Raw genomic sequence first — 12,452 nt, 5'->3', positions numbered from 1 at the left:
AATTTTCCGTGGCAAAAGTGTGAGAACAGAAAGTGCTTGAACCTCAATGCCGCATGCTCTTACGCAGCAATAAAACATACCTCCGTCTCGAGTGCCTTCCTGTGTGTGACCCCTTGCGATGGCCCGAGTCTCGTGTCCTCCATGTGCGAGCCAGCTGCTGCATCTCATTTCTGCACTGCCGCTTGGTAACTGATCATCACTGATATTCACAGAAGCACGCTGGAAATAGCATTGAATACACAGATGTACCGATTAAGCCCCTGCAACCCCGATAGCAATTTGATGAATTTTCAACATTGGAATCGAGAATTATTCTTGTAAACGTGATGGATGTAACAGCCTCCATTGGTTGCAGAGGTCACTTGAGCCCATTACATGCAACATATGTGATGTTTACACGTATCATTCAATACATTATAGTGAGCTTCAGAATCGATATTGAGCCACGCATCATCTGTCACCTGTAAATCAAACACACTGAACTGATCACTATTGAGGAGGGATAGAACGACTCACCAGTTTTTTGCTTAAACCAGTCCTACTGGGAAACTTAACGGAAGGCATTAGGTAGCCTTCATGTAACTATGAATTGAAAAAAGCACTCTTATACAATTATGATAATACACCGTTATAAGGCGGTACAGAGCAGGGAGAGAGAGCTGAAGAGCTGAAGACGGAAGCTTGTGTTGCCTCCGAAACGTCGTGATTTTAATTTTACTTTTATTAATTTAATTTTTTACCTACGTGACTTTATCGAAAAAACCTAAGAGCAGGGGTCACCTTACTAATTGCCCTGCCCGGTCACATGTGCAGTGTGGAGGATCCATCGCGGTGGCTGCACGTGCTGGCGACGCGCCGACTCTGGCAGATGCAGAGGTTGGAGGTCGGGCTCGGGGCCCAGAGCTTCCGGATTGAGTTTGACTCGCCCGGAACGGCCAAGACGACGGAGCAGCCGGGAGGACCGTCGCCGTGTCCGCCGGAGCCGCCTGGGATCACCGTGATGGTGCGCGATCCAAAGAAATGCGAGGCGTTCGTGGGACTCCTGAACGGTACGTTCGCTTGGTCACGATGAAACGGTGAACCCCGGCACAGCTGACTAGTCGCGCTTGCCCGCCGAGCCTTGTCCGCGGCCTCACAAGCACGTTGCACGCGTGCATGCGTGCTCGAATGTTCGCATGTGTGCAGCCCTCTCTGCACATCATCTGATAATTCTGCCTTGGGAGAGAACATGTGCCAGGCCTCTGTTATTTGTTAAGGTGCATTTGCCCTTGTTAAAATCAACCTGAATGTGCTGGATTTCTTCATGTATTGCATTGCTTGGAAGCTAAGCAGGTTTGAGGCTGGCTAGTACTTGCATTGGAGGCTGCCTGGAAATATCAGGTGTTGTCGGCTCGTGGCTGCGAGGTGGCCAGCAGATGGTAGCACAGCGATGAATTGAATCTGTCTGTGCGGAGCTTCGAGTGTTATGCCCTCGTTTGCATGGATGTTCTCCAGGACATATCTTCCTCCCACATGCAAGTCAGTAATAGAAAAGGGCTTTATAATATTTAATATTATTACAATAAAATATATTTTTATCGAGGATGTTATAACATTAAATACAATTGTTTAGTTAATTTGGCCATTAAAACTCTCAGGGACGATATTAGTATTAACAATAAAGTGTCATGTTCAAGTGATGTAACAGTAATTGCTAATAGAAGAGGAACGTTTTTGATGATATTTTGCAGAAAGAATGGCCGAGGTGCCCTCGTGGCGGGACGGCGGTCTGCCCCGCGCCATCGCCCGTGCCTCGCTCTCCAGCCAGCACAGCCTCAGGTCGGTACCGACAGTGGCACTGGGAAACAGCAACTTGAATGTGGCACCACAGCAGCACAGGCACGGCACTAGGAACACAGCCGAATGTGACACAGGGAACGCATTTGAATGGGGCACAGGGAGTGCATCCAGATGTGGCCCACTGGAGCACAGCCGGATGTACACGAGGAAAGCAAGCCCACCATGGTGGTCGGACTTGGTTAAGACGGCTTGTGACTCCATACTGTCGTAATCACAAATCTCAATCGCTGTACTCGATTCAAATTTAAGTGAGCGGCTTTCGTGAAAATTACATCCAAACCCCATGCATCAATGGGACGTTTGACTTGTCTGTGAAAATGATCATCTCTTGAAAATTTAACCCGGATATAAGACTTCGCTTGCAATTTCAAATAAACAATTAAACCTAACTGAATATGAACCAACGAATGGAATAGCACAATTTCAATGGATTGAACAAGAAAATGCTGGTATCCCTGGCCGCCTTTGATTGCGAACCGATCGTGTGACGCGCACGCTCGCTGTGCGATCTCGCGCGCGAGATGGGGAGGGTCGCCGGGGGCTGGGGCCGGTCGGCCCGCAGGGGGGGTTTATGACCGCGCGGGGCTTGGTAGGAATGTGCCGATTGGAAGGCTCGCCGCCTGCCAGCGGAGTAAGCACTAACACGTGTCCCACGCTCACTCCCCGCACGCCCCTCGGCACGTGTTGCCACCCCCCCCCCCGCCAGACACTCTCCACGCAATCCCGCACGCACGCACGGTACACGTGTAGGCGCACGCACGTATATACACACAGGCACTCGCACGCACGATTACGCACATATATACGTACACACGCGCACTCACGTACCTGCGCATACATGCAGACAGTGCCACGTGGGCACAAGCGAACAGAGGTGTGCGTATACACACTTGTGCAGGAGCAAACGCGTATTGACGCACAAAGACACAAACTTACAAACACGTGGACACACACGTGCAGATGTACGCACACATGAGCGTGTGCAAACACACTTCTCTTTGCTTAATAACGTCACCTATTTTGCTTCCTAAGTGGCTCCTTTGTTTTTGCGCACATACACAATCCAGGCATTCGTGACGCGGAGACGAACTGAATCGAACCCTGCAGCCCTTTGCGTGTCTCTGTCTTCATTAGCAAGCTTCGCTATTGAATCATTGTTTCCTGTTTTCATCTGCTTGTTTGTTACTCTGCCAACTATGTGCACATTTGTTGATTTTTCCAGCTGCCAGAAATGGAATCGAGTGTTTAATAAAATTTTGGTTTAGTTGTTTATAATTTAAGCAGCTATTTTAGTTATTTTCTTTGTCCCCCATTTTAGATTTCCACAAAAATTTTCCACATTTTGCCGCTGCCACATTTGCGCTCTGATGCACATTTTGCCGATCTGTGCCGACAGCCACTGGAATTGTCGATAATTTCGTTTGGCCGCGGGGAAAGTTGTTCCGCCTGCAAACAGACGCGGTGGGAAACAGGGCCATTTCCTTTAGACATTAAACACTCATTTTTATGGCACGGCACATGTTGATTGAACAAAGGTACAAAGTGGGTACTGCGTCACTCCAAAAATAAATACTGGTATTTGAGACTGGCCATTGTATTGTTTTTATTTTGCTGTAGTGTGTTAACTTAAATGATCTCTTTGAAGTGCCCAATCATTTATACTCGGAAATTACTTGTTAATCATCTGTCATCGAGGTTGTTGGGTAGGTTAGTGGTTGAAGAACTCGAGTCGGAATTGCTAAGATCCTGAGTTGGAATCTGAGTTTCAGCCACCCATGATTACGGTTATAATTATAATCACAGGTTTCAGCCATCCATGGAATCTCGTGGCTGAAACCCACATTCCAACGAGTCTTATAATTGGAGTTGATGGTCTCAGCCCGGTTACCAATGGCTATACAAAAATCACCCCATTAAATTTGGGTTTTCACAATTTTATTAAACATTTGTTGTTTTGATTGACATATAACAGCCCTTTGCTGGGCATATATAAGCTGTGTCGCAAGGGTGGACAAAGAGGCCCATTTAAGGGTGTTCAGAAGCAGTTATGTGATGCCGCTTTCCTTGGCCATTATTCGATGCAAGGTGCTTCACTGTTTTCTGAATGGAAATTGAGTTCCGGGACTTGTTTGCCGATGGCGCACTTGGAATATAATCTGGGGTAAATGTACAATCATTTTTTGGAAAATAATAACGACAAATAAAATAAGGAAGGAGCCGAATCGTGGCGCAGCGGTTCTTGCTCTGTACTTTGAACCCAGCAACTTGGGTGCAATTCTCGGCGACCGATAACATCAGTGGTGAGTAATATCTGAACAAGTCCTGGATCTCTCTTCCCCACCCACCCTTCATCAACCCGTACCGACTGGAGTGGTGAAGTCGAGTCAACCCACATGACCGATACAACCTGGTGGGGCTTTCATCCAAAACTAGATTGACAAATGCAAGTAACCATAACAATAAATAGAGGAGGGAATTCAGCCCTCGTGTTTGCGGCTGGCGCGACGGCTAATGTGGATTGTCTCTCTGTGCGCTGTTATGTCGGTCAAGGCGGATCATGTCCCAGTGGGAGGCGGGCGCAGACGTGCTTCTGGGAGACCAGGCGCCGAGTGGAGGCGTCTACCTGCTGGCGTTTGTCCTGCGAGGTGTGACTATCGGTGCACACGCTGCGGCGGACATGCCGAAGCGCACACACACTCATTCTCGCATACAAAGGTGTGCACGCTGCTGTGGACACGCCAAAGGCGAAATTCCCCCGTATAGCCTTTAACAGACTATTGGGGCAAGTACTGTTAGTGAGCACCTGTTAAGGCTGGCACGGCAGACACGAGGCAATGGGTGTGTACACACCGTACCATGTACTCACCGATGTTGATTGGTATTCAGCAGGCTAGCACCCATGTACATTTAAACACAAGCAACAATTGGCGCATCAACACGTGCACTTACATACCAAGATACATTTTAAAATATATGTACACACTCGCACGCATGCACTCACCAGCACTCGTACAAACTCGCACGGTCACACGCTCACGTGTTTGAGTTTAGTATAGCTTTGTATAGGGTGCAGTTCAGCAAGTAGGTATCTGATGGGCTCGGTGCGTGTTTGTGGAGGTGCAGTGTTCTCCCCACGCATACACACAGTTCTTCTCAGGGCATTCGGGTTTTTCTCCTGCTTGCTCAAATTCGATCGATTTGACTACCCAAACAGGAACCTTCATAAAAAACTCTCAGTTAACTTTCTTCTGGATATACTTTTTAATTTTTCCTTGATGTTGCATATCCATCAATCTCCATCGATGCCAGCACCTTACTTTTCTGATCCGCTAATATATGGAGCTTTCCTCATTTTCAATCACCTGTCGAGAAGAATTAAGAGGGTCTCGATTTAAAGCTTTCGTGACTGCAGGGATTCATCTTCTTGGTTCTTTCGGTAAAGTCACGTAGAATGGAAATAATAAAATAATAAAAATAAAACATAATAAAATAATTATCACGACGTTTCGGCCACAACGCAAGCAGCCGTCCTCAGGTGGAGAACAGGTCTGTCGAGAAGACAGGTCTGTTTATTATTTCCATTCTACGTGACTTTACCGAAAGAACCAAGAAGAAAAAATTAAGAGGGTCATTAGAAATTAGAGGTATATCTATTAACGGCTCGCCTATATTTCTGTTATATACCCACATCTGTCCAGTCAGCAGTATAAATGGATACACTACAATTCGACAGGTTGCGTGCGGTCGGGTTAAACTTGTATGGGTACTCTCACCTTTTCCCAGGCGTGTGTAGAACTCCCATTATTGGAGGCCCTTCCACATGCAGTGGTGTGAACAAGTCATTGCAAGGCTGTGATTTAACATTTGTATTCGGTTCTGTTTTATTTATTGAAAATTGACGTTCATACTCTTAGCGAGCTCCGCACACAAATGCAGAGTCGCACGCAAAGCCCGGCTGGCGGGAACGCCACGAGTGCAGCACGCCCTCGGCTCCTGCGAGCAGCGCCCGACCGTTCAACCTCAAGGGGAGGCTGGGGGAACTGCTTCTGACGACTGAAGCGTTTGGCCTCGAGGGTTATTTTCTTTCCCTCCCATTGCCATCCCCTCCACGACATGATATTTGCGAAGTGTTTAATCACGGGATGCGCTCAGCCCTGCCATCGGCTGCCCCCCGCGGGCACCGCTCAATGTTGGGCTTCGTGCCGGGAGAGTGTTTTTCGGCATTTGCCGAGCGCTGGCTACTTGCGGCTAAGCCCATGCCCCCGTGGTCTGTTTTCGAAAAACACAGAACGAGGAAGAAAAAAAAAAGCTAAATTCCAAACAATTTGAGCTTCGCTCGTTGGCGGTGGCCAATGTCCACACGTTCCCGACGTCCCGGGGTCGATCCGACACGACCACCGTGCATCACTTGCGTATAGGAGCTGCGCAATCATTAGGTAACCGGTGCCTCACGCTTGCTTACGACTCTTATTTATGCAGTTATTAAACACAAACAGCCCAAATAATTGCCACAGAAGGAACAGAAAAATCGTGTTCCAGGAAATTAATCGCCGCGTTGGCCAGTGGGGAAAAAGACACTGGCCTCTTAAAGCGGGGATTGTGGAATCCAACAACCTTGGGGAGCATTGATTTGTGCGCTTATCCCAGTTCTCCTTGTTAATGAGCCAGGTCTTGGTGGTGGGATCTCTACTGGCGACCGCTTTTATGCGTTTGAGTCACCCGCAGGCTTGGGGGCTCAATTAATGCCGGACTCATAAAACAGGCGAACTGCCACAGTTCATCAGCGCTGGGTTTTTCAACAAAAAAAATCCACATTCCCTTTTGCGCACACACAGTTTCTGAAACCGCTGAGCCCCCTCTCACGGGCTGCCCTTGGCTGCCGTTCGCCCTGCGGCAGCGCTTGCCAAGCGTTTCACCTGCGATCGTAGCGTAGGAGCCATGTTAGCGCGGACGCCAGGCATATATTTTATCCGTATGTTGAAGCTTTGCATTTGTACTAATGGATTATCGGTCCCACGCGGGTTTAAAAGTGCTGGGGTGGTTGTTGTTGTTGGTGGAGGGGGTCACTTTAAATAGTTCTGGTGCAGCGTTGTAAAATAATGGCCAATGCCTGGACGTGTTTGGCATAAGTGCGCGTGACGAGGGACGGGTGGGAGCGCTTGATGAACGGGGTTGAGTAACATATGGCCCAATTGTTGTGGAAGTTATGCTGCCAACTCGCTTGCCCATACACTCACCCTCTCACCTGCTTAGTGACTTACTTAACCATTCACTTACCTCTCACCTGCTAACCCACAAATTAGCCTTCTAATTTGCTCAGAAACTCACCCTGTTACTGATTCACTTTCTCACCAACTCATCCAGCCAATAACTGACCTGCTTAGCCACGAACGTACTTGCTTGATCTCTCATTCGTGCACTTACTCGCACACTCAATGCTCAACCATTCACTCTTCCATTGTTCCGAATATTCACTCACTCATCCTTTCACCTACTTGTCTACCTGCTCACCCCTTCACCAATACTCTTCCCCAGCCAGCAACTTGTCCATTGCCATCTGACTTTCCCCACAAATGTTTGGAGTTCCTGTGCAATTTCAAACGATGTTTTTTATTTTCACACCAGAACGGGTGAACGTTGTTTTGGACCCCGTACAGTCGGGCGCTGTGTTTGTGTCCACATGTGAGCCGCATTGTTCCTTTCAGCCGCTCGCTTTGAGTTTCCGCTCAAAGGGTCAGGTATGGTCCCGCAGGCTCCACCGTTGAGATACCTGTGATTTTTTTCTCATCTGTGCGATAGTTTTTCATTTCGACAATGTTATTTCTCAGCACGCGCAAAAATGTGTCTCTCTTTTTCTCTTCTTGACCGCCACCGTCTGTTTAGAGGAGCGCGGCACCCCCAAGCCGGCAACTTTGGTGACGACGCGGGACAACCTCTACCTTCTGCAGGAGGACCACCGGCGGGGCAGCACCTGCGAGGCAGAGGAGGGAGGGGGGGCAGGCAGCGCTGACGGCGCCACACGGGACAGGTTCTCGCTGCTGGAGCAGCAGCCGCTGGAGAACCTGGCGAGCGTGCGCCTCTACCGCGCCGCGCCCTGCCACCTGGCGTTGCTCTTCCAAGACGAGGTGAGGGAGGGCATCGATCGTTACCTGTCCACATCGTTAAATTACGTTGATTATGCTCGCTTATGCGCACATTGTATCTCGTGCGCGTAGGAATCGAGGGTTGTCATTTCGTACGGGTCAAGGATGGGGAACCTATGGTCCGCGGGACCGTATAAATTGCCTACGACCTCCGGCCACATGAGACACACGACTTTAAAACGGCCCACAAGAGATACGTTTCCGTCGCTGCGAGAGCCTAACTACACTGATCGTGTATCAGAGGAGAATATTTTCAACTTGGCAACACAGTTTTTTTCTTTTTATTGTGCTCAATCGCGTCTGTGTTTGCACGGGCCTCTCGCAGTGGCAGAAGTTGTTACCGAGGCGTGTGTCGATGTGTGTGACCCAGCCAAAGGTATTACAATCTCCTATTTGATACCAAGTAAGGAATACATTCCCTTCTGATGTAAGTTGTACGTCGATTGATACACATGATGCCTGTAGCCACCACATCCTGCATTCATCACAGGGTTTAAAAATATTGATTCTTAAACCAGTGTTACATTACATTTGCACCCATTGCAATTCATTAAAGTGTCCTCATTGCGATTGGATCTAAGATTTGTCTTGATTACATTTGTATGTTCAACTTCTCTAGCACCATACGTAGCCACCCGCGCTAATCGGAGGTACGGAAATGATTGTTCATATTTGTAATTCATCGCAATCAGTTTTTCCAAACGCACTAAATTGTTAAAAATTATTACACCATCTCGTTTTGCATCATCACTCTGTTTTGCCTCGTGTACATTTTGCTCTCTTACCCTGGATGTAACGTGAGCATGTCGTCATAAAGCATTGCAATGACGGCAGGGTGATGTCACTCAGTGCTTTGCTTCTCATTCAGGAATCTTCGACAAAATTGCGACGTCCTTTAAAATTCGTCCTGCATTTTACGAACTTTACGGACAAAGATGCAATTAATCAGTATCCATGCTGATGGCACCTCAAGACATCTTGAATTAAAAGCCTTAATCCGTACATTCCAGTTTGCATCGGCAGATTCTGCCCTTTTTTTCTCTCAATGATTCTAAGGACGTATCTTGCGTACGTTACGTCGGGAGGCACTCACAACATGTTAATTGTGCGTGCTTCACGTCCGTTGCTCGAAAAACGTTGTGTATATTTTTTTGCAGGACACGCGCGAGGATCGTGTGTGGCATCTGCGCGTGGGGGCCGCGGTGCTGGCCGAGGGCTTGCTGAGCGCGCTGCGCAAGCCCTGGGCCCAGCTCTTCTCCGTGGAGCTGCACGTGGCGCAGTGCGATGACCCACCCGCCATCACCGTCGGCGCATCCCCGTGATGCGGCGCATGAGCCCATCCCTCCAATCACCGGCACCACCAGTACTACTGGCTTCACAGCCACGGCGGCGCTGTGGGTACACCCATAGTCGCCGCCGCCGCCGCTACCACGTTCACCTCTGCTTCGCCGTGGTGCGTGCAGTGCTTGCCGCTGCCGTCAACGTTGCCCAAAACTGCATCAGAAAAATTGACGAGACCGAAGTCTGCGATTGTTGGACGTCTGAGCAAGATCCTGCTCCTAGCGAGGTGGTGGAGCGAGGAGTTGGTTGGAATTTGCACAAGGAGAGTGACCTCGAATGAAGGACATCCACAGGTTTGAAGATCTTCACTTTTGTCGTTAGCGACCACTGGACTCGTCTATGGCTTCATAGTCTAGGCCAGCGGGAATTTTTAGGATTTTTTTTCTGAAAGTAGAATCTAGCGTTTTTTTTGGCAAGTTTGCTCGTTTGCTGGTGTGGCAAGTCTTAAGTAAAAAAAAATACAAAGGTACATTCACTAAACTGAAACACAAGGCCTTTTATTAAAATAGTGTTGAACTTCCGTGCGTTCCCATTGGCACCAGTTATGCTCACAAGCGATGGATTTCAGTGTTGCTTCGGATAATGCGTCCATGTTTAGCACTGCCATTAACTTGTGGAGTGCGCACAGAAAACAATTAAACAAAACTACTGACACTACAACACTGATGCTGCTACGTATGGGCACGGCATCACACGTGCACAATGACTGTTACGTTGATTTTAGTGCACGATTCTCAACGAATTTCTGCTTTTCTTTCAGTGACTCATTTAAGAAAATGAGGTCACCACAGCTACTGATGATGATTAACAGAAATGATGTCCACTCGACCATAGGCCCTCCATTTGCACCCACACCAATGTTACTTTCCTGTGATTCAGCCTACACAACTGCTGAATTATCATTTTGTATGTTTGATTCTGTTATTTTATTTTAGCCAGGGGGATTGGGAATGCTGTGCATCACCCAGATTAGAAGCCACACAAGGTCCCAGGCAAGAGAGAGAGGGGAGACCTTGCGTCAAGCATATGTGGCGTCAATGACAGTGGCGCCTAAACTTGCGCAACATATAAATCCAGCGCAAGAGCCGTGGCGATTTGGTCGCATAGCCAAACGGCATCGTAGTTTGCTCTGTTGGCAAATGCGCAACCGCGATTTGAAAAGGTGGCGGTTGTCGCACAAGCTCAGGGATGCAGCCGCGTTGAGTCAGGGTTTGGCGAGACGCACAAATATGACATTAAGATGATTGCTACTTTTTGTAATTCATTGAAATCTGTGCAGTTTCTCCAAATGCACTAAATTGTAAAAATTAATATGCACGCGCATGCCAGGAATAAAATAAAAAAGAAATCCATGTGCTCCGACGCATTAGCTTTAGCATCAGGAATGTATGCGTTTTTTTGTAAGTTTTATATTTTAAGGGGTTTGTTTCACCGTCATGTCTTGGCCAACAGTTTCGATCCAATAAAGGACGCTGGCACAACTGGCATCGGGTGGGCGGAACTCAGGCTGAGTGACCAATCCATTGCGAAGCCCTTTGGACACCTCGAGTATGGGCAGGAGCCCTCCTAGCAACAGCCACTCGATCCCGTGGCCCTCACCAGCTCCTCTTTCTCCAAGTTCAAGGCTTTTAGTTTCGGGATCTGTTCATCGGCTGCTGTTTGTGAATACTGTGGAGGTGTTTTTTGCCAGTGGGTCATTCCAGTGGACCGATGCTGTGTTGCTGCCCATGCCCACTTGCCTTTAAGTCACACTATTGCAGTCCAAGCGTGGCCCTGTTCGCTAATTGTCAGTAATCCAAGAGGGTGAACCCCTGGCTTTTAACGATCATTAATCAAGCACATGTATCCCATCTATCGTTTGAGGAGGGACGAGCAGCTTTCAGGGCAGAACTTGCCCTGAAATAGCCACACGTAACCCCTGCTTTAGATTCCGTTGGGCCGGAATTGTGACAAGAATGTTAATTGCTGGCCATGAGTGGCTTTAAAGGGCCCTTGGTTTGAGAGGCGCGTCAGTGCCGGACCAAACCCCAGGAGAGTTGCGAGCGATTACTTTCTGTGTCAAGTCTCGTCGTGTCTTGGGAGTTGAACAGAAGTTATTCCACATCTCGCTCGGATGTATGAAGTTGGTGGAATTCAATATACATGACTTAAACCCTCTAAGGCTCAAAGCACCAAGCTAAAGCACCATAGTAGGATGGATAAAAAATATGTTTTACAGTGAACTACGACATTTCTCTACTCGAGGCCTGGCAATCTTGTATCTGTTCATGAAAGGATGTGTGTATGTGAATGTGTGCATTAATAAAGTCATAACATTTTGGTAGAATGTCTGCACAGAGTTTCTTTTTCTTAGAATTGGACTGCGTGTTTTTACATATGGCACGTAGTAAATTGTTTTCACTGTTGCTGAGCAAAGGACCAAAAGCCCAAAATGCCAAGCGGCCAGCAACAAGGTATGATATTTAATACATTTCTTGAATTGGGCAGGGTTGTAAAAACATGGGAAAAGAGACGATGTGAGGGCATTACAAAGTTGATCAGTGCAGTATAAATGAGATGAACCAGCCAATCTAGTAGAGTGAGTCCTCAACATATGTGAAGGAATCTACTGGATATCTGTGTTAAAGATCTTTATCGCTCATCGGATTCCTCCAGTAAATGCATTCTGATTCTGACGTGAAGTTCCTGGGAATAGTGACCATGGTGGTAGCTATAGAAGAGGCATACGGGGAGGTGACCGACTGCCGGTGAGTGAGTAACGGATGATCGACGCGTGCTTGATCATCGATCAACCCCCGACGGCTCTACGGTAAATTACATCAATACAATGTGACAGGAAACGGGTGCCTGACCCCAAATACGACAACCGTATTTAAACTTGAGTGGATGGATCAGTGAGTGAGTGATTGGGGAAGGTGGGCAAGCAGATGAGTGAATGATTTGGGTGGTTGAGTAGTAATTTAGTGGTGCCTTTACCTCCGCGCGAAACGAGGGTGGTTGTGGTGCGGGGATTGGGGTAGCAATTTAATTCGAGGCAGCACACGCAACCGCAATTATATTTGTTCTGTAAAAAATATTTCGTTCGCGTGTGTGCCGTGTGTAAAGGAAGCTATCAAGTTGCCACCTCCG

General features: G+C 47.9%; 1 protein-coding gene across 1 annotated transcript in view; it reads left to right on the top strand.

Annotated features, from left to right (window-relative positions):
* Positions 1-11,649, top strand: part of STK11IP (serine/threonine kinase 11 interacting protein) — a 36,778-nt gene extending 25,129 nt beyond the window's left edge. The window contains exons 21-25 of the mRNA XM_078605567.1: positions 814-1,049; positions 1,731-1,818; positions 4,390-4,484; positions 7,723-7,964; positions 9,140-11,649. Of these exons, the coding sequence (XP_078461693.1) occupies positions 814-1,049; positions 1,731-1,818; positions 4,390-4,484; positions 7,723-7,964; positions 9,140-9,304 (826 nt within the window). The 3' untranslated portion in view covers positions 9,305-11,649. The remainder of the gene's footprint in view (positions 1-813; positions 1,050-1,730; positions 1,819-4,389; positions 4,485-7,722; positions 7,965-9,139) is intronic.
* The last annotated feature ends 803 nt before the right edge of the window (positions 11,650-12,452 follow it).

Source organism: Lampetra planeri, chromosome 2 (genome assembly GCF_965212315.1).
Source record: "Lampetra planeri chromosome 2, kcLamPlan1.2.h2, whole genome shotgun sequence".
Lineage (NCBI taxonomy): Eukaryota > Metazoa > Chordata > Hyperoartia > Petromyzontiformes > Petromyzontidae > Lampetra > Lampetra planeri.
This window is presented reverse-complemented; position numbering and strand designations above follow the sequence as displayed.